Below are 24,972 nucleotides of genomic sequence, written 5' to 3' on the forward strand. Positions count from 1 at the left end.
GATTATTTGAATTATACTCTGCCTTACAACAGTTGTGGTTGGGCCTGGTACCGCGGTGCTCTGTACTGGCCCTTTAAGAATGCTGTCCAAGGTAACGCCTCCCCCCCTCGAGGAAGAGCCAATGAGAGTCCTTGAAACAAACCCGAGCTACGACGTCTCGTCCAATCGGCGCGCCACTTTCAAGGCTCCGGCGCTGGACGAGTAAGAAGAGGTGACGCGCTTGCCGTGGTACGTTCGTAAGGACGGCAGTCGGCGGCGGACTTGTGCGTCGCGTCTCTCGGCGCAAGAAACCCCACGACAATTCCCCTTCCTCAAAAAAAAAAAATAAAGAAAAAAAAAAAAAAAGGGAAGAAATGGAGCGTCCGGACGTCTGCTCTCGAGTAACCGGAAGAGTTCGCTAAACGGTTAGCCGTTCCCACATGCACCGGGCGCGTCGTGCGGGGCACGGTTGCGCACGGCGGTAGTCATGTAAACGCTCGCCGTTCCCCTTCCTCCCCAGTCAGCGGCTCGCTCCCCGCCCGAAGCTCCAGGTGACCCCCGCCGCGAGATCCGTGAGTACCGTTGCCGACCGAAATGCGGGTTCCCTCCCCTCCGCGGGGAGCTGAAATGTGCGCCAGGCGTTGGAGACGGATGGCGTGCGTCTCACTGGCTAAAATAATAAAAGATAAAAAAAAAAAATCCAGATATGTCTAAAATGTAGTCGGGCCACGTTTTCTCTACGACTGGAGCCCGGACCAGAACCACCACTGGTCATGCAAACGCCAAAATGATTAAATGTCCTATTTGCCATCGATTATATATATATGTGTGTGTATAATATATATATATATATGTGTGTGTGTGTGTGTGTGTGTGTATGTATGTATGGTTGTGTGTTTTAAACGTATATTTATGTGCATCGTCTTAAACTTGTAGTGCGAATGCAACTAGTGCTGGTGGAGGATAGGGCATTCGGCCCTAATGCCTGCACAGCGATGGGCATCTTTGTCCGAACTCCTCCAGCCTGAGCCCAACCTGCCTGGTCGCCCAAGCCAGTCCTCCATGTGTGTCGACGTATGAAGTTCCTCCCGTTTACACCGAATGCTCCCCTGGCGGCTTGGCTTACTTGAGGCCGGTTTATAGTCGGTGTTTGTTTAGGCACTTTTGTGGGTTTTTTTTTTTTTTTTTTTTGCTTTGAACAGTGCAAGTTAGATTATTTCACTTTAAAGAGTTGAAACGACCAAAGAAATAAAATAAAGTGTACCACATGTACGTTTGCTGGCTGCTTTGGCCATGAATGAGAACAGCCCTTCATCTGGAATAAATAGCCTGTTGTCCGTCTCAGTTCATTCGTATTATTATTTTAGCATTCCCAAAGTCGCCGTTGTCCCAGAGCGTCCGGTCATTCGGCTCATGAAAATTTTGTCCCGGTCACAGTTATGCAATCGTGGGCTCTTTCGCACCGAACACGCGGCCTTCGGGGTTTTGCCACATGCCCTTTGTGCGGCACGGCGGGCCGGCATTGATTTATCTTGTTTTAAACGCATGCCGCTGCGCAGGCTTGTTTACTCCGAACTGGGGCGAGTTGATCCGGGGAAAAACCTGGACTTTAAGCCCACGGTGGCAAAAAAAAAAAAAAAAAAAAAAAGCAAACGCGTGAAGTGGAGCCATCAAAGGCGCGTAGAGCGATCCTCCGAAGAGGATGTGGTCTTATGTAAATATGAGTCACGCGCTGGATTTTCCAGCGGCGTCCGGCCTCTCTGCCGTAATTCCTTGATCTTGATGCGTTTATGTATTTTTACGTATTAAAAAGAAAGACAGACGGAGAGAGAGGAAAGAGGGCCGCGATCGACTGGAGCGTTTCAGGCGCGGGACGCCTCGTCATTGCAGATGCAACTCGAGCACCGTGGCTGCATGCTAATGAAGTGGGGCCGCCGTCGCCCGAGGGCTGTCCAGAGCCGGCGTGCGGGAACTCGGCGTGGGGAACCGTTTAAACCGAAAACAACAAACGGTAACGTGACTCTAAAACGCTCTCACTATCGGGTAGTTGCGGGTGGCCTCTTTTTTTTTTTTACCATGCGTTTGCTCCCAAGGGCGGGGTCGAAAGGTCAGATGCCGCCACACCGCTTTGGTCCAGGCCGGCAGAGGAATATTCCCCCCGTCTCGGCCATATTCCGTGCCTGTCGCGTAATCCCTCCAGATTAGCGACCGAGAGAGACAAAGGGGCGATTTAATGGGGTCGCCGGGGCCGCAAGGGTTTTATGTGCCTGGTTTGTAGTCGCTGAGATGCCGTACGATGCAGCGTGTTGCGCTGGAGGCCTGAGTGTTCAAACGTTCCCGACCGGAAGCGGTGGCCGTTGGGAATTCTTCTTTTCTTACTTCTGTTCCCGTGTTTTATGGCAGCAGTGCATGTAAAACATCCATTTTCTGAAGCCTTGAGGCAAAAGAGCGTCTCGCACTTTACTTTTAGCAGACTGAAGTTTTATTCATTAATAGACAATATTACTAATTGAAGAATTGATTGGGTCCAATCCAATTTTTTTTTTTCTTATCTGATTAGTTTTTTTTTTTTTTTATGCCACATCCTTTTACTGACCTCCTGCTGTTAATAAGATTTTTTTTTCCCGGCATTCTGTCTCTTCTCTGTCAGAATGTGATGGGTCTGGTGTGAAAATACAGGAATATTGTGTCCCGAGGATTTTGTAAATGTCCAACACTGAAGCCTCAAACCAAGAATTGACCATATAAATGAAGATACTGTTTATAAATTGGACCTCTTTTATTTCTGTATTGTCAATCAGTGAAGAACATAAAACAAAAGCTCTCTTTTTGCGGCACGACCGTGGCATATATGAATTCTGATCTTGTGGTGAATTTTGAAACCCAAAATAAGGGCCAAGTGGCAAGTAAAGTTCCTCCCATTTTATGTCACGCTGCCAGTCAGTTGCTTGTTATTAAGTGTTGGTGTGGTTTGGTTTCACCATTGGCCCGTGGAGACCTTCCAAACGGATCAATGGCAAAAAAAAAAAAACAATCCAGAGGAGGGTATCTGTAACAGAAGTGCGGAGTCTCTATTAATTTAATACCGACACGTTCTTGAGTTGAGCCTCACTAAGGTGAAATGTGAAACCGCGCAGAGCCCGAACGCATTCGCAATTCGGTTTCAGCGGCTCGGCGTTTCGGCGGCGCACCTCGCGGGTGGAGGCCTTCATCCCTTCTGCCCGAGGCCAGATCGGCCCGGTCTTTGGCCGCTTCGCTCGCCCGACTCGCCGCTTTTTACGCCGTCCTCCTGCCCCCGTGCTCCACGGTCGCGTCGACGGGCAGGACCTGGAGGTGTGAAGACACGTGGGAAGACCCTGCGGGGGACTCGTTGCCTGTTGTAGGAAGCAGACGGTCTCTGAATTAAATCTGCGCAGTGGCCCGTTCAACTCTAACAACTCGGTCGCAGTCCGTTTTACTTATAATAGGCCTGCGCCAATAAAGGGCCATAATGTCCAATAAGACAGGCCTTTTGGGGAAAAACCCAGGTCTTGGCTAAAAACGCTAAATCAACGTGTCACGTGTAAATTTACAATCAACTTATAAGTGAAAATGGCCATTCGGTTTTCTTGCGTTTGGCAATGCTGCCTTGTTCCAGGGGCGGCAGAATCAGCTGCTCGTGTCAATAAATGCCGGTGGTTCCTTCTGCGAATGAAATGAATGGAAGAATGAACGCAAAGCGGAGGTACTTTGTCCTTGAAAGGGTTATTCGTCTGCACGTTGTGACCTACTTGGCGACATGTTGGTGGCTTTCTCAGTTGGGCGTCGAAGTGGAGCGGACGCTAATGACACATCCGAGGCGAACGCGCTTGTTTTTGCTGTATTGCGTTTTAATACAGCACTAGAACAAAGCAAGCGGTTTCTTCTTTACCGTCATTGCTGTCGGCCACATGCAAGTCATTCTTTTTCGTCCCTGTTGTTTTTAGGAGACCGTTCGTCATCCTGTTGCTCTTGTCCAAATTTGAGGAAAGAGCGCATGGCCATATAACCCACTTAGATGAAATGACCAACCAAAGGCCATAATTATTACTTTTCTGTCAAAGGGAGCCTACAATGGTGCTGCTGTTATTCCAGAAAAACTGCATTGCCATGTTTTATTTTTTGTAGGTTAAGGACGGTAATTTTTAATTGTTCGTCATAAAAGCCAAAACATTATCTGCGTTTAACCAGCCCACGGTCGCCTATCTTCTCATCAGTGTGGTTTTGGTAAGATCTTTGGAAAGATTTGCTCTATCTGCTGAAGATCTACAATTGGTGCAGTGCACCGTTGTTGAAAGCGGCTTGCGTTTGACCACAGTTTCAGAATTTAAGGCGTTACTTCTCCAATTTTGAGTTCAGAGGAAATGAATTGGGTAGATTTAAATCTAAGTTTATATATATATATATATATGTGTGTGTGTGTGTGTATATGTATGTAAAACTTTATGACCTTTTATATAATAGCATTAGCCCTGTCTCATTGATGCTGACTTGACAACTTTACAGCCTGACCTAAAAAAAAAAAAAAAGACAATTTACCACCTTTGCATGTTAGCTGCTAGAAAAACCATGATGGAAAACACTTTGTGCATTTTCGGTCCTGTTTTTGCACTGTTTCTGTCTCTGAATCAGTTAAAGACGAGTCCACTGCCCTGGCACCATGACTTCTCTAAAGAAATTAGAAAATGTATGCGGCCTAGATGTTTTCATGTTGTTCCAGTTGCATTAGCAGGCAAGCTAAAAGGCTAACATTATTTTCTCTGTTTGCATTGTCGTAGTTAACTAACTAAAATGGCCTCGTACCAGACAAACCATATTGGCAGATGAGTTCATGAGTTGTATTATAATTTTATTTGTGTTTTTCCTGATCCGGGACTAGTCCGCTGTTTTGTATTTAGCACCGAGTCGGCGCATTTTTCTGGGGTGCGCTTGAAATTTAGCATCTCACAAGACGACGTATGCAGTCGGGTCTAAAATGTGCTCCTTAAGACGTCAGTGTGACAGTTCCTGCCTTTTTCCGTGGCTTTTACTGGAAACGCTGTGAAATTCGTGGTTTTTGTATTGCATTAACTTTTTGAACTACCGAAAAGTGTTTCGGTGCCTGGTAGCGGAATATTCCTCTGGCCTGTGGCCATTAAAAGCGTCTCCACGTCTCTCCGCGAGAGCCGGAGAAGGAAACGGCCCCTCTATTTAGGAGAGAGGTGGGGGACCGCGGCACCGCCTGGGCCTGAGCCAGAAGGCCCCCCGTCTGTGGCGTGACCTGCCACCGTCTCCTCACCCTCCTCTTGGTCCACCCCCCCCCCCCCCCCCCCCCCCCCTTCTTTTCTGGTGTTCGTCTGAGGCGGGAGAACATCCACCGTACAAAACCAGCAGAACGCGCCAGAGCGGGCGCGGTGGACCTGTAATGTGCGCCGCCTGCCCTTAAACACTGGGCCGCTCCTAGAAAATTGAAGACTCCGCGGTTATAATACATCTTGTTCTCTGGTGGAGAGGATCCAACCGAGCAAACACTTAGCACTTCAAAGAAACCCGAAAGCGCCGGAGACAAGCAAATGCTGAAATCCACGCGAGTGTCAATAATAGAAGCAGAAACCGCATATGTGGATTAGCTTCTTGCGTCTCGTTTCGGAAATCTTATCTTTCTCCTGCCCTTTCCGTCAGAGTCGTATTTTGTGTATCGTGCAATATTTTCGGAGGTAGGAAATCTCCTGTTTCGCGGTAAGGGAGAAGACTCTTAATCAGAAGGTTGTAAGTTCGAATCCTGAAGCCGCTGAGGTCCCCTTGATCAAGGTGCAGTCACTGGTGCCTTTCATGGCGGCTCACTGAGGGGATTGGTTAAATGCAGAGGACACGTTGTGGAGCTTGGATTAGTCATATCTGTTGCATTTTAGAAATGTGTGTCACGGGAAATATTTGCGACATTATATTTATGCACCACGGAGACTTTGCCCGCACTAATAAATAATAAAATAAATATCCGTACAGCAATACATTACAATGTTTTACATGGCAAAATTGTATTGACAGGGGACATGAAATGTCATATATATAAAAATTTAGGGGTAACACACAAGAGACACTTAACCCTGAGTGTCTCCAGGGGGGGACTGTCCCTGTAACTACTGATTGTAAGTCACTCTGGATAAGGGCGTCTGGTAAACGCTGTAAAAGTTGTCCATTGGCTGGTGCTGAATCAACGTGCGACTACAACCTCCACTACTACAGCGTTCGCGACCAGCTCGGTTTTTACACTTTCAGTGAACTGTACAATGTCGCAATGTGATACAATACGTTTCACGAAACAATTATATTGTGAGATCCTTGCCAATACACACCCATAATAATGCTTATAACGTTTGTCATATTCTTTTGGAATGTTTGTTGTGTAACTCCTTCTCTTTTTCTTTTGAAGGCCTCATGGAGCTGTGGACTTGGCGAGAGTTGCGCACCACGGACCCCAGCTGTCACTCGTCCCATCAAGGCCAGCCCTGAAGGACGGGTGCTCCCCTCACCCCTTCCCCTCCCCTCCACCCCCTCCACCCAACCACCACCCACCGTCTCGGCGCGCCCCCTCGCTACTTCTCTCTCTCCCCCCGGCGGCCTTCTCCCCCGCTTGCCGCGCCCGCTCCGGAGATGATTGGGAAGCTCAAGCAGAACCTGCTGGTGGCCTGCCTGGTCATCAGCTCCGTCACAGTCTTCTACCTGGGCCGGCATGCCATGGAGTGTCACCACCGCTTCGAGGAGCGCGGCCACCCGGTGGTGCTCGGGAGCCTCCATGCCCCGCTACGCGCCGGCCAGAACCTTAGCAGCCCGTTTGTCTACAGCAAGGACATGCCCCTCATCTTCATTGGCGGCGTGCCGCGCAGCGGCACCACCCTCATGCGGGCCATGCTGGACGCTCACCCCGAGGTCCGCTGCGGCGAGGAGACCCGGGTCATCCCCCGCATCCTGGCAATGAAGCAGATGTGGAGCCGCTCGGGACGGGAGAAGATGCGGCTGGACGAGGCCGGCGTCACCGACGAGGTCCTGGACTCGGCCATGCAGGCTTTTCTGCTGGAGATCATCGTGAAGCACGGGGAGCCGGCAGCGTACCTGTGCAACAAGGACCCGTTTGCTCTCAAGTCCTTGTCCTACCTGGCCAAGATCTTCCCGCAGGCCAAATTCGTCCTCATGATCCGCGACGGCCGGGCCTCCGTCCACTCGATGATCTCCCGTAAAGTGACCATTGCCGGCTTCGACTTGAACAGCTACCGGGACTGCCTCACCAAGTGGAACCGGGCGATAGAAACTATGTACACTCAGTGCCTGGAGGTTGCAGACAAGTGCCTGCCGGTGCACTACGAGCAGCTGGTCCTGCATCCGGAGAAGTGGATGCGGACGCTGCTGAAATTCCTCAACATTCCCTGGAACGAGGCGGTCTTGCACCACGAGGAGCTCATTGGGAAAGCCGGAGGCGTGTCACTCTCCAAGTAAGTGAGGAGACTTCCCATAGCCGCTGTTGTCTATCTGTTGGAAAGACCGGCGTCCTGTGTGCGATTTTGTGTGTGTGTGTTTGTTTGCCGGCCCGCTATGCACCCCCTGCAGGCTCTCCTACGTGGAGAACAACTTTGGAAAAAGTTCTCGGGGAAGCCGAGTGTTTACAGCCCGGGTTTCTGTCAAGTCGTTTCCTGGTGCAAGCTTTAAAGCAGGCGGCCCAGGCGCAGCCCTTCACAGTTAAACTAGCCAGCGGCTATGCTGAGGTGGCGGTGGGAAAATGGCTCGTGTTGCTCCAGCCACATTCCTTCTGGCGATAAGACAAGTTGAGGCTCGAACTGGTTTTTACCAGCATGATAACAGTTCCAAATGAATTAAACTGTATTGGTGTTAAAATGCATCTTTTAAAAACATGGACTTTGTATAGAATGGATAAGGGGAAACCTTTTTATGAACACTACACTCCAGCGTTTTGTGGTGTTCGAACCATTGGAGACTCTGAAGGAATTTCGTGCTCGTCTGGTAATTGTCTGCAGATGTGAAATATGAAAAGTCTACTTTGCATCCCCCGATCTACCTCCACATCCTGTGTCTGTCTGAAAGAAGTCTTCTGCTTTGCTCCTTCGCCTCATGCCGTTCTCCCCAACCCTCTGTGTATTTATGTACTGCAGTTGTTTTTGGTGACTTTTTTTTTTTAAGCGTTTTAAATTTCAAGTAAATGGACCCGTTGAGGTTTGTGGCAACAAAGGAGATTATTTTTCATGTAGGCTTCATCATCTCTTCAAGAACAAATGTTTGGTACAGTCAATGTTTTATAATTGGATATTCAGGTGGATAGTATGTGGTCATTCTCATGGTGTAATAGCAAGGCTTAGGGTTGTGTGTGTGTGTATAACACACCCTAACTCAAACTTGCAAAGGTTTCAGAAAAATGCTAACTTTTATCATACCAGGGTCAAGTACTCAAGAACCTTTTTTTTTTTTTTTTTTCTTTCTCTCCTTTTTGGCCGCTGGGATGGAACAAAATGGCCTGAGGGGATTGGGGTCGTCGCTGCAAATGGTGCCTGAGAATTTGATGTCTCATCCATACAAAACAGAATGAGTTGAGATTCAGGAAAAGCTCATGTGCTGGGGCATGACATAACTGAAATGTCAAATGCGCCAGAGCCATGTGGAAAAATAGCAGTCTGTCCAGGTTAAGAAAATGTAAGCCTGGCCTGAAACCGTTCCTCTGTTCTCATGCAAATGAGGAATTGCATGACTTTGGCGTTAATAAAATGAGCTGCCAGTCGTTGAAAAGCAACCCTTGGACGCGTTTGTTAGTGTCGGGGGGGAAGCTTGTCCTGACTGATGTCTAGCTTGTGCTGGGCGTCCCGGATTTATTTTATTTTTTTAGGATTTTAGTGAATGGGGTTCATTGATTTCTTTACACCCAGGGTAAACAGGGGATTGTCCATGCATGCAGATAGATCTGAAGGGGAAGCGTTGCAGCAGATCACTTTGCTCCGTTCTTGATTATTAATTGCTGATTTTTATATATATATGCCACACACACACACACACACACACACACACATATATATATATATATGGCAAGCCAAACAGGAAATAAATAATATATATAAAATATTTCCTGTCTCACTCAATCCCATCCCATCTTTGTTTACTGCAGCTGTCTTCTTGGCTCCCTCATTTGGTGCATATTTACCGTTTCTATAGCAGCAGATAGAAAAGACATTCCCAATTAATACTTGCTTGTTGGAGGCTTGTTCTTTTTGTCTGTCTTTGCTTTCCCCTTATTCGGAGGCTGTGGTCAGCAAGAGAAGATGCCAAGTTTCACAATTCACAGTTCTTTGTGCTGTAGTCACTTGGCTAAAGAGTGGTGTCTTAATTTCGGAGCCGGTTTGTTAGCATTTTCGATCATTCAGTTTCCTGTGGATAGTCATGAATAGAAAGTCTACAAATGAAGATATTTTGTTACATCAATAAGCACAATATTAGAATAAAGCACTAAAGCTGAGGCTGCAGAAATTCTAAAGCTTCAATGAAGAAACATACTGGCTTTAGTTTGTTTTTACCCAAGTGAACCGGAAGCTCACAAATGCTAGCAAAGCGCATACCACATCGCATCAGAGTTTCTTTTCACACTCTTTTTCCAGAAACAGCCCTTCATCTGTGCCTCAGAACGGATTTTTTATTTATTTTTCTCACCTGGGATCACACTAGCTCCTCTAGTGGCGTCCTGCCACCGGAATGGCTGGTTCTATGAGGTGTTTGTTCGCATTTATCTCCCCTCTCTGCATCGGAAACCACCCAGGTCTTCTTCCAACATACGCCATCAGCAGGGCCGCCATGCATTAGCCTGAGGGCTCCGGAGGCCTCGAAGGGAATAGCTGAAGTCCTGCTTCGTTTTAAAGAAGATAAGGTTTTAGAAAAGGGGGGGCCAAAGGGCCCTAATGGTTTCCAGCCACGTTGTGATTGTAAACATCGGGCCCAGCCTGCATCCCGCAGGGGCCGGTCGTCCATTAAAATCTGTTTAGGCCCTCAGCCTGACTCACAGCAGCACGGACCTACAGACGCTGGCCATCAGCATCAACTCCATCTCCAGGACATGGTACCAGAAGCACCACGTCATTACTTAGTCAGCTCTGGGTGGCAAAGGTTTTTTTTTTAATCTCCCTTTAGTACTACACCTCACTGTCCAAAATACTGTCCTGCATGAATAATTGACCAAACCGACAGAAGCCATTACGCTTCATGCTTTCAAGAGGAAGCTCTGGATCCCTGTCCATTCCTAGATTAATTCTGTAGTTGATTGCTCGCCGTAGGAATTGAAGTGGAGAGTTGGAGGAGAGAGACTGGGCGAAGCGACGTGATGGAAGCAGCGGGGACGGCCGGACCCCTCGCTCCTGTAGTCAGTGGTGAAATAAATCGTTCCCGTCACGATGGATGTCCATGACCCGTCACGGCTCAGAATTTATTCCTTTAATCCATTTCAGGCTCTCAACGTTATTTGTTTGGGTTTTTTTTTATTATTTTTTTTTAATTAAATTCTTTCTGTTTATAATTTATTTGGTGCATCACTGCACATATGGGACGTAGGAGGACCAGATCAAGACGGTTGATGATTCAGCGGGAACAGGATACGAGACAACAAAAGACTACTCACTCCAAGCAACACAAAAAAAAGGACATTCGGCCGCGCAAATCGCCTTCAATTCGTGCGCTCGTGCTGTGGGCTCCGCCGCATCTTTAAATGCTCTCTCCTAATAGCAAGCCTGACTGGCACATTCACCGGCCATGGCAACAGCAAATGGCGACAAGCCGGTTGCTCACAGGATCGGAACCGTATCTGGTTGGCACTTCACGCGCGAAACTCATCAGATTCAATGTAAAGCGTGCCGGCCGGCGATGGCGTCGGCGTCCTGGTTTTGCGATCACCAGTCGCTCCTTTTTAACATTTTTGAGAGCAGTGCACACACATACAGAAGGAGAGTGGAGAAACAACGGTCTCTATCCCGAAAACACGCACACGCACACACACCTTCATTAATCTTGCAGTAGCAACAGTGGTGCAGGAATGCAGCTTTGTTCTAAATGGATTATCAGAGTGTATTGCTGCAATTGACGGGGGACCTCGGCGATGAAACGCAAAGCTCTGGACGTTTCCAGCGCAAATGCATCCGTGGCACCTGAGGGTTTTTTTTTTTTTTTTTTTTTTTTTTTTTTTTTTTTTTTTTTATATACGGGTATTTTGTTTGGAGTGGCTGGTGGGGAGAAGGTCCTCCTAATGACACTTAAAAAGCTCCTGCACACCCCTGCCAGGAATATGGTTCCTCATGAAAAAGAGATGAGAAATCACTCTCCGCTGCTCGGGATGTGTGTTGGGCAAGGGTTGGTGCCACAGCAGGATGAAATGGCCTAAGAGCGTTTAATAACTATATTAGATACGTTGTGAACTTCGTAAGATCTCCCGATCCTCCCAGTATCGTCACAATGGCCATATCGTCATCTCTTCAAATGTCACTACACCTCATTACGTTGTTTACAGCCACTACATCACGTCACCAAACTGCTGGCTGAATGAAGTTGCTTAGCAACCGTGAGTTTCTTATATGTGGAACCATTTTTGACACTGTGACTTTTGACTGCAGTCACTGGTGCCTTTATCTTGTAATATAGCTCTTAATTATGGAACATGTGTAATTGCTTATTGTAAACCATTATGCAATTTAGTTTTTTTTTTTTTTTAACAGAGCAAAAAAAAAAAAAAAAAATCTAGATAAGATATATAGATAATAATGCATTTTTTACATATAAATTCACATCGACTATTCTGGAGGCTCCAACATATACGAATATTGCCTGTTTCACTGCCACTCACGCTGCTTATTTTTTTTATTTAATTATTTAAATAAAGCCATGTGGCAGAGATGGAGGACAGCATGAGTCAGCTGAAATTGTTTTTTTTTTTTTTCCCCCTCTTCTCCTCCCCCCATTTCAAATCCCGTTTGCGTGGTTTATTCTTTGCACATGCTGGTCAGACCTGGGGACTCCATGCACTGCGAGAGAAAGTTGCTCTCTGCTGGCTTGGGCCTCCACTGCACATGTTCCAATTCACATTTTTATATATAATTAAGAGTCCTTAGTAATCTCACGACTGGACTACTGCAACTCCCTTCTAGCTGGTCTTACCTCTATGTACCATCCGACCTCTACAACAAAATGCAGCAGCACGACTGATCTTCAACCTTCCTAAATTCTCCCACACCGCCCCTCTGCTACGTTCCCTCCACTGGCTCCCAGTAGCTGCATGCATCAGGTTCAAAATACTGATGCTGGCCTACAAAGCTAAACATGGAGTAGCACCATCCTACCTCACAGCCCTTATTACACCTCGCACTGCACCTCGTATACTCCGAGCCTCCAGTACTGCTCGCCTGGTCCCTCCATCTCTGAAGGTAAAAGGAAGACTCTCATCTAGACTCTTCTCCGTCTTGGCCCCTCGGTGGTGGAATGAACTTCCCCTCGAGGTCAGAACAGCTCAGTCACTGAACACTTTCACATGGCAGCTCAAGACCTTCCTCTTTAAAGAATATTTAGATGAACTTGTAATTTTCTTATTGTACGGATTATTGTAATAAAAAGATTGTAATAAAGATTGTATTCATAGTTGGGGTCCTAATGAACCGTAACGTCATCGATGGTAACTTGAAAGCAAGTTGTAAGTCGCTCTGGATAAGGGCGTCTGCCAAATGCCTTAAATGTAAATGTAATTCTCCCCTCTGTAAGGTGGTAAACAGGACATGGTTTGCCTAATCTGGTGTTACTATTTACAAGTTTCCACCAGAATTATTTGCAACTCTGTCCAGTTAACACTGACCTTGTTCTCTTCACAGTCTTTAAAGGTGGCTGCACCATGGCCGGCTGGTCACCACAGCAAGGTCTCGCTGACTTTTAATTTCCTCTAGGTGCAAATATTGCCAACATTTAATACGGTTTCACAACCAACTGGCCGCCCCGTTGTCGCAGTAAACAGACGCTGCAGTCCATTGGCCCAACCCCATCTTACTGAATATTTCATCAGGCTCCTATAAAATATTTACCGCGCCTCTGACACGTTGCCCATTGTATTTTTAATAAGCCTCCGTATGGCACTGCGTGCGGCCTCAGGCCCGTTCGCGCCCTTCATGATCCTTGCGGCTTTGAATGAGAACTTGAATGTGGAGATGTGATTTTTATTTTTTATGATTCCATACATTTACTGACCAATATCTTGTGTCACTTCATTTTCATTTTTTTTATAGTTGCAGTTTCAATCATGGGCTATGCACAGAGGTTTTGCAGGACCCTTTTGAGAATTAATGTTGACCTCATATGGAACATTATAGTGGTTGAAGTTGTGAATGTTTAAAATCCTGAATCGGCACACGTGCTGCATTTTAAAAAAAAAAAAAAAAAAAAAAAAAAATGTCTCCAAAGTAATCTTACGTTAAATTTTTCATCTGCCTTACATGGAAACTTAATTCTGTTTGTGAAAAGCCTTTTAATGTGTTTTTATTTAACATTTTTTTTCAGGTATTTGGGTACACTTCATACACAGCAAGCTAATCATCTTACTCAGCGGCGAGTGTGTCTAAAGGGGCTATTGAGTCACCGAGAGAGTAGCCCCTTTCACAAGTGTCGTAATATCTTAATCAAATCTGATTGTAGCGTGGGCCGTGAAATCTAATGCGTGGCGACAGGGGAAATGATCTCAGAGAGTGAAAGGCCATTCATTGCAGACCATTTACTGAGCGCCTTAAAGTGGATGTCGGCCCGGGGGCCATCGCTAATTGTATCGCCCCCATCCAATCGCGCTCAATTAGCTGCCTACGGTGCAGAGAGCTAAATCGACGCTAATCTTTCGCCTGTCTGCGTAACTTGTGGTACCCCCCTCTTGTCGTTTCAGGGTGGAGAGATCCACAGACCAGGTCATCAAGCCTGTCAACGTGGAGGCCTTATCCAAGTGGGTGGGCAAGATCCCTGCCGACGTGCTGAGGGACATGTCCGTCATCGCTCCCATGCTCTCTAGGCTGGGCTACGACCCACACGCCAACCCCCCCAACTATGGAAGGCCCGACCCCAGGGTCCTGGACAACACTCGGCGGGTGAGTAGTGCTTGTCCCTAAAGCCTGTCCAAGAATGACCGATGACCCCAAAATCATTTAATGCATTTTCGGCGCCAGTCATGCGCTGACACTGATAACCAAATATCCTGAAAGTAAAACAATATGCGGCATGCATATTAAAAAGCCCATTGACCGATTGGCCTTTGCCTGTGATGACCCTTGCCATGTGTCCTTTTAACCTTTGCTCCATTACAGCATAAAGCATGTTTCTATAATAAGAGCGCCGCTCGTGTATATAATTCAGTGTCCGATGGCATGATTCCCACAGTTGACATTTAAGAATTATCTTCTAATTTCTCAATCCAAATGCACTTGGGTCCAGGAGGACCCATAACCCACCAGTCTGTGAAATACCAGCTTAATTGCGCCTTATTGTGTGAAATGGGGTTCTCTAGGGTGGATGTTCATCTGACACCTTTTTGCCTTCTGCTAATACAAGGTCTTTTAAGGTTTTCAGCCAAAATCACTTTGCGCCTCACAAGCATTTTATTTCACACTTTTTTTTTTTTTTTTTTTTTTTCTCCCCTTTCCTCCTCCTCATTCCGTTTCATTTTCCTTCCTCTCACGGGAGCAGGTTTAAAAGCAACGTGAGTGCTGGAAATTTGAGTCTGCCCACAAAGTAGTGTTTTACGGTGTTGTCCAGCGCACTGAGCACCGTCCCTGAAGAGCGGCTTGTACGTGCGGGAATAGCTTCCTCTCCATTAAAACCGTTTCTTTTAATAAAGGGCACGTTGGCTGATCTGAGGCCGCACGAACCACAACCAGATGAACTGCAACGTGCCTCTTAATCTCTGTTCAAATGTCGTCATCGTTCTTTATTGGTCTATTGATTAGTCCGTGATTCAAAATGTGCTCTGCAGGCCGATGTATAACCGATGCTGAGCCTGCTGTAAAAGTGGATTAGACGGGCAGTCAATCCCTCACATATTGCATCTATCACAAGCCATTATCGATTGGCTTCTGATGGCGGCCTGATAAAAGGGAGGAGATCTGCTGGCACGCAAGGTGGCTCTGCCCTTCACCCCAGCGTGAACGGCGCAGAACAAGCTACTTCCCGATGCGGAACGTGTGTCTTCACCTCTCGCTCTTAGGGAAGAAAGTGTCACCAACAGGAAGTCCCAGAATTATGGGATGGTGACAAGACTTTAAATAGTCATTTGATTAATTTCACAATTATTTTTTTCTTTGTTTGCTGAATTCTTGATTCGGCCCAAGGCTGTGCATGGTTTCATAAGACTAAGCTGTGTGCAGTCTTCTTAAAGGGAGCTGGGTGGTGCCTGCTGGGAAAGTGGCTCTGATGCAACGCGTCTCCTAATGAAAGCCACGCTGCACCCGTTCCTGCAGTCCTGACAGGAATTTGCTCTCTCCTCACGCAGTCCGACATCCGCCTGTGTGGTGCGGCACAACAATTTTTCCATATGTTAGACTGAGACGTGATGTTTGGAAGACGATGGCCCTTCTGCAGTCTGCAGACTCGTCTGGAAGGCATTTCTGATCTACTTGAGATGTGGACACAAGCCGCATGGAGCTGCAACTTTTTTTTTTTTTTTTTTTTGTGGTAATTGAATAGGCCTCCTGCTGTAAACTTTCAGTCAGACACGTTTAAGGGGCTGGTGAGAACCAAGGAGGCGGAGTTTTACGTCATTATTCCCACCATTATTCCCTGTTTCCTTCCTCATCTGCCAGTGCACGACGCACCAGGTCAGGTCACTGGCCTCAGGCTTCTCCTCTTACCTCTTCACATGGGTTGTGATGTCACATTTCCAGCGCTAGTGTAATTGGGTTTGTCCTTTCTTGTCTGTCTTGTGATGCTAAAAATATGCATTATTAACAAGAAACAGGAAATGTATTTGTATAAATATGTATTTAAATTTATGGTGTACAAGTTGTACCCCCAGCAGTTCACTACATTAACAATCACGTTTTCACAATAACGCCGTCGCTCATTATGAAGAACAGAGGGCCGAGATTGTTTGAGGACTCTGTTCCGGTTCTATGTTTGGCTGCGTATTGTTCTCCTTTTGTCTCGACAACACAATGGCGAGATCCCGCTGACGACTAAGTTCTGGCGCAGTGCGAGAGTCGCTGCACATCTGTGTGCGGTTATTGTGCTTTGCTCGGATCAAATGCAGCTGCGTTGCTTATTCATAAAACGGTCCGTGCGTCCTCCTCCCACTGCAATAAGGAATTGGTTTGGGGGGTAAAAAATCTCCTGCCGGTCTCAGAGATGTGTTCACAAGGAGTAGTGATGATGGGGGGGTGTTCACCCAAATTCAATGCATTGGTAGCTTATAATATATATATATATATATGTATGTGTGTGTGTGTGTGTGTTTTTTTTTTTTTTTTTGTCTTTTCTGGGCTTGTCATGCATCTCACTCGTCGCCTGTGCCGAGCTTGGCGAGCAGTGGTGAAAACAGGCCGGCAGTCATGTGCTATTTAACGGCCGTCTTAGACGAAGGTTGCCCTGGTAACAAGACCTAACTGCGAGACTTGCCATGCAAAAAGAAAAATGGTGCTGCTGCCGAGCGGCGGATGCTTTCCCCAAGTGTGTGGAAGCAGGCAAGCAAGCCGAGTGCAGACGCTTGATGCTTTTTCCAGCTGCTGTGGCTCGCCGTTTTCATTTTTCCTTTTCCTCCTCCTCCCCCTTCTCTTTTATCAGTCTTTTTCTCATTTGCACCCAGGCGGGTAAGTGAGAAATGTAATTATTTCCTGCAATGCCGAAAAATAGCCACTTTGTGACATTATTTCTGGCTAAACTTTCAGCTTTTTATTTATTTTAATGGCCTTCAATTAAATCATTTTTCAGCGTACAGGAAGGTCAAGTATTAAAATTGCACAATTAAAAGGTAAAAATTTGTTTCTGATATATCTTTATTACCTTTATTGTACTAAAAGGTGTAAATAAGGATTAGATTAGGAAAAAAAGTTTTTTTACAATTACCTCAAATTTAGTTACACAAAAATTGTCCATCGTTAATTTACTTTTTAGGAGATTTTCTTTAGTCATGATTATCGTATTCGTGACGCAAACGTGTGTCTTCCTGCACACAACTGCAATGGGGTTGAACTTTTACCTGTTATCCCCCTTATCTCTGGCCCCTGGGGCTGAAGTTTCCGTCAGTTCCCGTGGACTCCCAATGGCCCTTGATGAAGTAGCTCTGTTGAATTCAGGTCGTAGTCCCCTCAGCTGTGCCAGAAAATGGATCAAAGATAGAAGGCGGCCGGGATGGGCGGGGCAACCCCGTTTTCCATCCGGCTACAGCCTTAAACCAGCTGGAGATGTGCTTGGCTTTAGTTTTCAGACTCTGCATCAAATATTTACCCACACTTCCCTTTTCGTGACATGCAAAGGCCAAATGAGCTCTGTTTGAATGTTTTCTATTGCAGAATAAACAGCGGATGTAGAGTACCGTGTGTAATTAGTGGGTTTTTTTTTCCATTGAGTGCAGGCATCATTGTTATTAATAGTTTATAAGGGTTATACATTTGAATAAGTCATTGGAAGATTATTTTTCCTGTGTAAATGGAATTTGGGGGTCCTATTTAATACCAGATGCCAAGCTTTATGGGATTTGCTGATCATTAAAAAAAATGTCCACCGGTGTTGTTCAGAGGACACCTAATCAGATGCTTCGTGAAGGTTGCTCAAGCGTGCTTGAAATGGATTAGAGTGGAAGTTAAACCCTCTCGGCACACAGATCATTTGTGTTAAGTGTGTTTGCATGTCTGTCTGGTCGTAATGAATGGTCTGTCCGCTCCTTTTGTTTATGTATAGTTTTTTTTGTAAATGAGCGGTCTTGATCTCCCTCCAAAACCACAATCAATGTCTGTTAAGTGGCATTGCAGCTCCGCTGGTCCCATCGCGAAATTGATATTAAGATCAATATAATCTTGGGCGGAAATAACGCCTCGAGCTGGAGCTCCTGGGAATGGAATATTGTCATCATTAGCATATGCGGTTTGTTTATCTTAATTAAACTGTAGTATTAAAACAACAAATAAAGCTGTTTATCCAAACCATCTTCATTCTTTAACGTGACTCCAGTCACACCAGGGGTCCATGACAATCTGAGCAAATTCTGTATAATTTTGACAATTAATTGGCTGCTATGACTCTGCCTGTGGTTTTGGGCTCGAGTGAGGCATCGTGAAAGCTGGTGGACTCTGTGAGCGTGCAAGGGTCAGTTCACTTCATTAAGGTCATCCTGAGGTCAACAGTGGAACAGGAGGTGTTGATTTACGAACACCGGTGGCACGAGCAGAGACCCTCACTCGCATCTTTCTCCCACCCAGGTTTATTACAATCACAAAAATGGGATCTTTATTGATTTATGTGAACAGGTGATCTAGTATCTTAATCATTATTAATAATGTAAGTACTCAGTGATTAGAGCAGTCAGGAGTTAGACCCTCGGTGCCACTAATCATCTAATAATTATTATTATTAATAATTCATTTGACCTTATGGAATCTCTGCCTGTATTTTCAGTTGCCAGATGTAGCCCCGCCCACCAGCGCATGCGGTCAACTTTTCCATATGCGTTCAGGAGGTGAACTGCTTCCTCCAGCTCCCAGGGGTCCGTGCTCTGAGGCACGTTGAGGCCGTGGAGTTTGACAGGAAGGGCGTGGCCCCGGCGCGTCCTTTCAAGCCGACCGCGGGGCGTTCGGCGACTGCTGCGAGCCCCACACTGAGCCTCTTCGCCCTGAAACGTGCTGTTAGCCAGGCTGACCAAGCCTCCCAGGGTTCTACCCGGCTCTCCCTCCCTCACTGCTCTCTTTCGTTCAGCACAGATTATTCGAATTTTTGTTTTTGCTCCCTCAAATGACCTCAGTGTGGCACGAGGTCAGCAGAGGGGACAATTTCACTGCATTCCAGCCAACGCTCCACACATTCTTCTTCTTCTTCTGTTTATTGAGATTTGTTCCTTTTGTGAGTGCGTGGGTGACTGATAGTAGCTGGAAGGCCTTCGCTGTGATCATTTCTAGTTTGGCGTGGGGTCTGGATGCGGTCTTCTGGATTCATTTGGACTGGGAGGGGGAGGGGGTGGATGCGAGGCTAGAGCCAGGAGCTGGCCGGTCTTCACAAGGTCTCTAACATGGGAGCAGGGGAGTCTGGCTGCATCCCAAGGCCTTTCTCCAGCTCTCATGAGCTTTAGCCCTGACCAAATGTTGCATGTAGCTGTCCTTTGAAAAGGAGGACAGTGTCATGTTGCACAACAAAGGCGTCGTTCCGACATGGCACTGTAGTGGCCTGTCTTTTGTAGTCTAGTCTTTGCTTCCAGCTGTTTTAGTCTTTACTAGTCTGTCATGTCTGGACTCATTTTAGTCTAGTCAAGTTTCAGTTGTAGAAAGGTCTGAGCATTTTAGTCATGAATTATCCATGACTATTTTAGACTTGTTTGTCAATGAAAGTTGTATTTTGTACAGTATTTTATACAGTAATTTGTAGTATTGCTATTCTATTTAACCCTGGCAATGTAGTACAAGTACCTAGTAGAACAGACAAAAACACTTTCTTTCCAACACATTTAATAATTAAAACACATTCTTTCCACTTCATTGTAGAGAAAGTGTCCAAAGTTGTCATTTTCCCCCAGCCAATGTCTCATCTAATTTTCAACAAAAATTAAGAGAATGTTTAGAATAGTTTTTATTTTGTAGACCATATTTAGTCTTGCTGCTAATCAACTGTATTACATGATATATTTCATTACAGGGAGTGCAGAATTATAAGGCAAGTTGTATTTTTGAGGAATAATTTTATTATTGAACAACCATGTTCTTAATGAAACCCAAAAAACTCATTAATATCAAAGCTGAATGTTTTTGGAAGTAGTTTTTAGTTTGTTTTTATTTTTAGCTATTTTAGGGGGATATCTGTGTGTGCAGGTGACTATTACTGTGTGTAATTATTAGGCAACTTAACAAAAAACAAATATATACCCATTTCAATTATTTATTTTTACCAGTGAAACCAATATAACATCTCCACATTCACAAATATACATTTCTGACATTCAAACACAAAACAAAAACAAATCAGCGACCAATATAGCCACCTTTCTTTGCAAGGACACTCAAAAGCCTGCCATCCATGGATTCTGTCAGTGTTTTGATCTGTTCACCATCAACATTGCGTGCAGCAGCAACCACAGCCTCCCAGACACTGTTCAGAGAGGTGTACTGTCTTCCCTCCTTGTAAATCTCACATTTGATGATGGACCACAGGTTCTCAATGGGGTTCAGATCAGGTGAACAAGGAGGCCATGTCATTAGTTTTTCTTCTTTTATACCCTTTCTTGCCAGCCATGCTGTGGAGTACTTGGACGCATGTGATGGAGCATTGTCCTGCATGAAAATCATGTTTTTCTTGAAGGATGCAGACTTCTTCCTGTACCACTGCTTGAAGGTGTCTTCCAGAAACTGGCAGTAGGACTGAGAGTTGAGCTTGACTCCATCCTCATCCCGAAAAGGCCCCACAAGCTCATCTTTGATGATACCAGCCCAAACGAGTACTCCACCTCCACCTCGTCGGACTGGAGCTCTCTGCCCTTTACCAATCCAGCCACGGGCCCATCCATCTGGCCCATCAAGACTCACTCTCATTTCATCAGTCCATAAACCTTAGAAAAATCAGTCTTGAGATATTTCTTGGCCCAGTCTTGACGTTTCAGCTTGTGTGTCTTGTTCAGTGGTGGTCGTCTTTCAGCCTTTCTTACCTTGGCCATGTCTCTGAGTATTGCACACCTTGTGCTTTAGGGCACTCCAGTGATGTTGCAGCTCTGAAATATGGCCAAACTGGTGGCAAGTGGCATCTTGGCAGCTGCACGCTTGACTTTTCTCAGTTCATGGGCAGTTATTTTGCGCCTTGGTTTTTCCACACGCTTCTTGCGACCCTGTTGACTATTTTGAATGAAACGCTTGATTGTTCAATGATCACGCTTCAGAAGCTTTGCAAGTTTAAGAGTGCTGCATCCCTCTGCAAGATCTCTCTATTTTTGACTTTTCTGAGCCTGTCAAGTCCTTCTTTTGGCCCATTTTGCCAAAGGAAAGGAAGTTGCCTAATAATTATGCACACCTGATATAGGGTTAGACCACACCCCTTCACACCCCTTCTCATTACAGAGATGCACATCACCTAATATGCTTAATTGGTAGTAGGCTTTCGAGCCTATACAGCTTGGAGTAAGACAACATGCATGAAGAGGATGATGTGGACAAAATACTAATTTGCCTAATAATTCTGCACTCCCTGTATAGTCACATGACCAGCATTTACGTCTCGTCTTTATCATGTCAAAAAGAGGTCATACGTGACAACACTGCATGGCACCCAGGACATCAGGGGCTTTGGAGTCATTCGGGTTTTGAAGTCATGACAGATAATTCGCCAAATCTCCATCCCTGCCCCACCACCCCAACAGTCCACCAGCCAAAAACCACCTTTCACGCTTTTTGTTCAGACTGCCTACGCATACATGAGCATTAAGATGGGTATTACCAAAGACCACAACAATATGATGTGCATCATGATAAACACAATACGATTATATCATCATATATTGTGATGCTGTAGTACTTTCAAAATATTTAAAGTTTCATTTGAAATGTATTATCTATGCATTTTAACACACTGTAGTAGTGGACACCATAAATGTTAATATAAAATGCATAAGATATTAGTTCGTTATCTAAAGCGGGTGTGGTGCTTGTAGAGGACTGAGCTGAAATGTTAACATATCATAATTACAATGCATATGCAAACAAACACAGAAAATAACAGTCTGTTAAATATTTATTTATTTATTTATTTACAACTTTCATTAACTCCTCGTGGGCATCACACAGGTGTGATTGTGTTGACCATGTGCCTGAACCTGGTGTTTTCAACCGTGCTATAGGAACACAAACCCGTGACTCCTAAAATGCACCATTTGTCATTTTTGGAGCGCCGAGACGAGGCGGATTGGATTTTCATGTGCATACTTTGTTTTGTGTCAATAGGCTTTGGTTGCTACACGGTATCTGGATTGTTCTGCTGAAATAAACTCGTAAATTGGTTGTTTCCTGAATAATTTTTTTTTTTTTTTTTTTTTGCGTGTGTTGTGGTCTGGCCTCCATGTCAGCAAACCTGACACTTCCCTGGGCTTCCACACCTTACCATGTCCCTCGCTTTTTCTCAGTGGGTTGAATGCCATTGTGAAACACTGTAGCACAACACAAGGAGACACAACAAAATGTGTCCCCCTGAAATTCCTTGCTCCAGTTTTCCATCCCACTAGTAGAGAGAGCCAGGAAATGAGATCAGTTCTCCTCGTCCTAATTGGAGATTGAGTCGTCCTCGCCTCCTTCACAACTCCCCAAACGCTCGGCTCCCGTGTAAACAGTGACCTGCCGCTGTCCCGCTTCCCTTCACCCGGGCTCCGTCCACCCCAGTCTCTCACGCGCTGGCGGGCAGTAGGAAAACTGGCACTGTGCACCGAGACGGGGAGGAGAGGAGGAAAAAATGAAATGTTGTGTCTGAGATTTCCAGCATGGCTGTCGGGGACCCTGTGGAGGATTTAACAGTGAACTTATTATCAGGAGAAAGTTGACATGCACAGCGAATACCTGCAAGAGAGTCACTTTTTAGTTGCCGTTTATTGATCTAGGTGACGCTAGGCTTTATTTAGCAAGTCTACATTTACTTGTATTGACTTCTAAAACCAGTACTTTGTTTTTCCAGGTCTTTAAAGGTGAATTTCAGCTACCTGATTTTCTAAAAGAACAATCACAGGTATGGTAGCGATTCCGCCTGTTGTTCTATTCATGTTTATAGTTCTGTTAGTCAATCGTTCCTGACAGTATAGGTCTGGGCCTTAATTATTATTATTATTATTTATTTATTTTTATTTTTTTAACTGTCGGAGTGCCGACTCGGAAGCTGCTTGTGTTGAGATTTGGCCTCCCTTATTTTCATGTTGGGGAATGCTTCTAGGCCTTGTTTTTGACGTCAGCAAGCAACTGGCCAGTTCTACTCAGTGGATGGTGGCATGCTGCCCCCTAGCGACCAATGAACAAAGTGATTGTTTCAACTGGGATTTTTTTAAATGAAAGGAGCGTTGGAACTTTTTTTTTTTTTTTTTTTTTTTTTGTCATTGCCGAGTCGAGGGTTGGGTGAGGGAGTCAAATAAGTCCTGAAACAAAATCATGCCCAGGGTCCGATGGGTCAGTGGACAGTCTGTTCAGTTTGGCTGCAACCTGGACCAAGGTGATCAAGCGCTGAAATCCCTGCTGGTGTCCTGCTCATGTCCAGTTATAGTTACTGAAATTACTCTTACATCAAGTATATATCCATGTCCAATCTGGTCTCTCACTCGTCTCCTCCTGTCTCACCGCAGCTCCAGAGGTCTCCAGAAAAACCCAGTCCCAGTTAGGACAAGGAAGAGGGCCCCCCGACCGCCAGAAAGAAGTATTTTCTGCTTTTAATCATAGTTGTCATTGTCCAACCAGCACTCATATTGCATTGTATTAATGACCAGCATGGAGTTTAACAGAGTTGTTGGTGTGTTTTCTTTCAGGCCAGAACTGGATCTAAAGCATCGGGACCCCAGGTCAACTTCATCATATTGTGCTCATGTTGAGACGCCTGCTTACATTTTAACACACACACCTACACACGCACACATACACACACATTCCTACCGACAGGCAGAGATGGACAGACAGACATCCAGGCCGCTGTAGTGGCCTGTACCACTTAATAATGAACTCGATTGGCCTTTGATGTTGTACTGTAAGAGTTGTGGCCTCAGAATGTTATTGCTGTTTATTTGATTTTTCTCTCTCCTCACCATACTCATCTGAACTCTTGCAGTTTTATTCTTTTCTCTTTATTTTCTCCCCCCTCTGGTTGCTTATTCTGTGATTTCTGTCAAGAAAATAAGTTTGCAGTTGCAGAAGATGTATTTATGGACAGATGTTTGCTTTTGAAGATTCATAATCTATTTTAATGTTTTTTCTTTTTTAAATATTTTTCCATGACTTAGTATTGTGCAAATCCATGGGTACTAACATACGAGAGCGAATCGGAGCGGTTAACTCTGAAGATAAACAGCATTTTGTAACCAACATTCATAATGTTGTCATTCTTGTTGTAATATTTTTTTTTGTATAGAGAACTAAAATGTTCGCAGCGGTGAGGGCAGCCAAGTCAGACTTCCCCCTTCATTCTGAAATAATAAATTGTTATATTATGTTCCTGATTTGTATTAGACAATACCAATCATGCATTGGCATCATTTACCCTGCCCAAAGATGCCAGGATGGATTGAATATTAATCATGCAATGTTTTTTTTTTTTTCTTTTTATTCCCCAAAATGATTATTTATTTTCCAAAATTGCCATTTCCTTGCAATCAGTGCCACCAGTGAAGCGCCAATCCTGTATCTAACATCAATGCTGCAAATAAAATGTGAAGTGTTTTATGTGGGGAGAGACCCTACATAAGAGGAAAAGTGTTTTTGTTTTTTTTTTCCCCTCCCCATATCTTTTCATCGCCGTTCCTGTTCCGCGTTACTCCAGGACCTGGGTGTGTTCAGTCAGATGACCTACTTACTTCTGGAGAGAAGTAAGTAGCTGAGAAATTCATGAACTATGACTGATTTGCTTTAGGTTGTCTTTGATTACCATAAATTATGATGGTTTAACCAGTGTTTTATAATGGTCACCTGACCAACAACCGTCTCATATCTTGATGCACTATATGCATCCTAATCTGTAGTGTATTGTAAATTATGTGGAAGACTTGTTTAGAATATTTTGTTCCATAAATAAAATGTATAAAAG

The 24,972-nt window shown here is 45.2% G+C and overlaps 1 protein-coding gene across 3 annotated transcripts; it reads left to right on the forward strand.

Annotated features, from left to right (window-relative positions):
* Nucleotides 1-228: 228 nt before the first annotated feature.
* On the forward strand, nt 229-24,641 carry tpst1 (tyrosylprotein sulfotransferase 1). 3 transcript variants are annotated; one of them, XM_029001798.1, is made up of 6 exons: nt 229-551; nt 6,410-7,466; nt 13,922-14,120; nt 22,870-22,920; nt 23,525-23,595; nt 23,705-24,641. In XM_029001798.1, the coding sequence occupies exons 2-5, from the start codon at nt 6,631-6,633 to the stop codon at nt 23,558-23,560; spliced, it is 1,122 nt and encodes a 373-aa protein (XP_028857631.1). In that variant the 5' UTR covers nt 229-551; nt 6,410-6,630; the 3' UTR covers nt 23,561-23,595; nt 23,705-24,641. The 3 variants fall into 3 exon arrangements, with proteins under 3 accessions (XP_028857631.1, XP_028857633.1, XP_028857632.1); XM_029001799.1 differs by lacking the exon at nt 229-551 and adding an exon at nt 1,804-1,990; XM_029001800.1 differs by lacking the exon at nt 22,870-22,920 and having other exon boundaries at nt 233-551.
* The last annotated feature ends 331 nt before the right edge of the window (nt 24,642-24,972 follow it).

The sequence above is a fragment of the Denticeps clupeoides genome, chromosome 13 (genome assembly GCF_900700375.1).
Source record: "Denticeps clupeoides chromosome 13, fDenClu1.1, whole genome shotgun sequence".
NCBI lineage: Eukaryota > Metazoa > Chordata > Actinopteri > Clupeiformes > Denticipitidae > Denticeps > Denticeps clupeoides.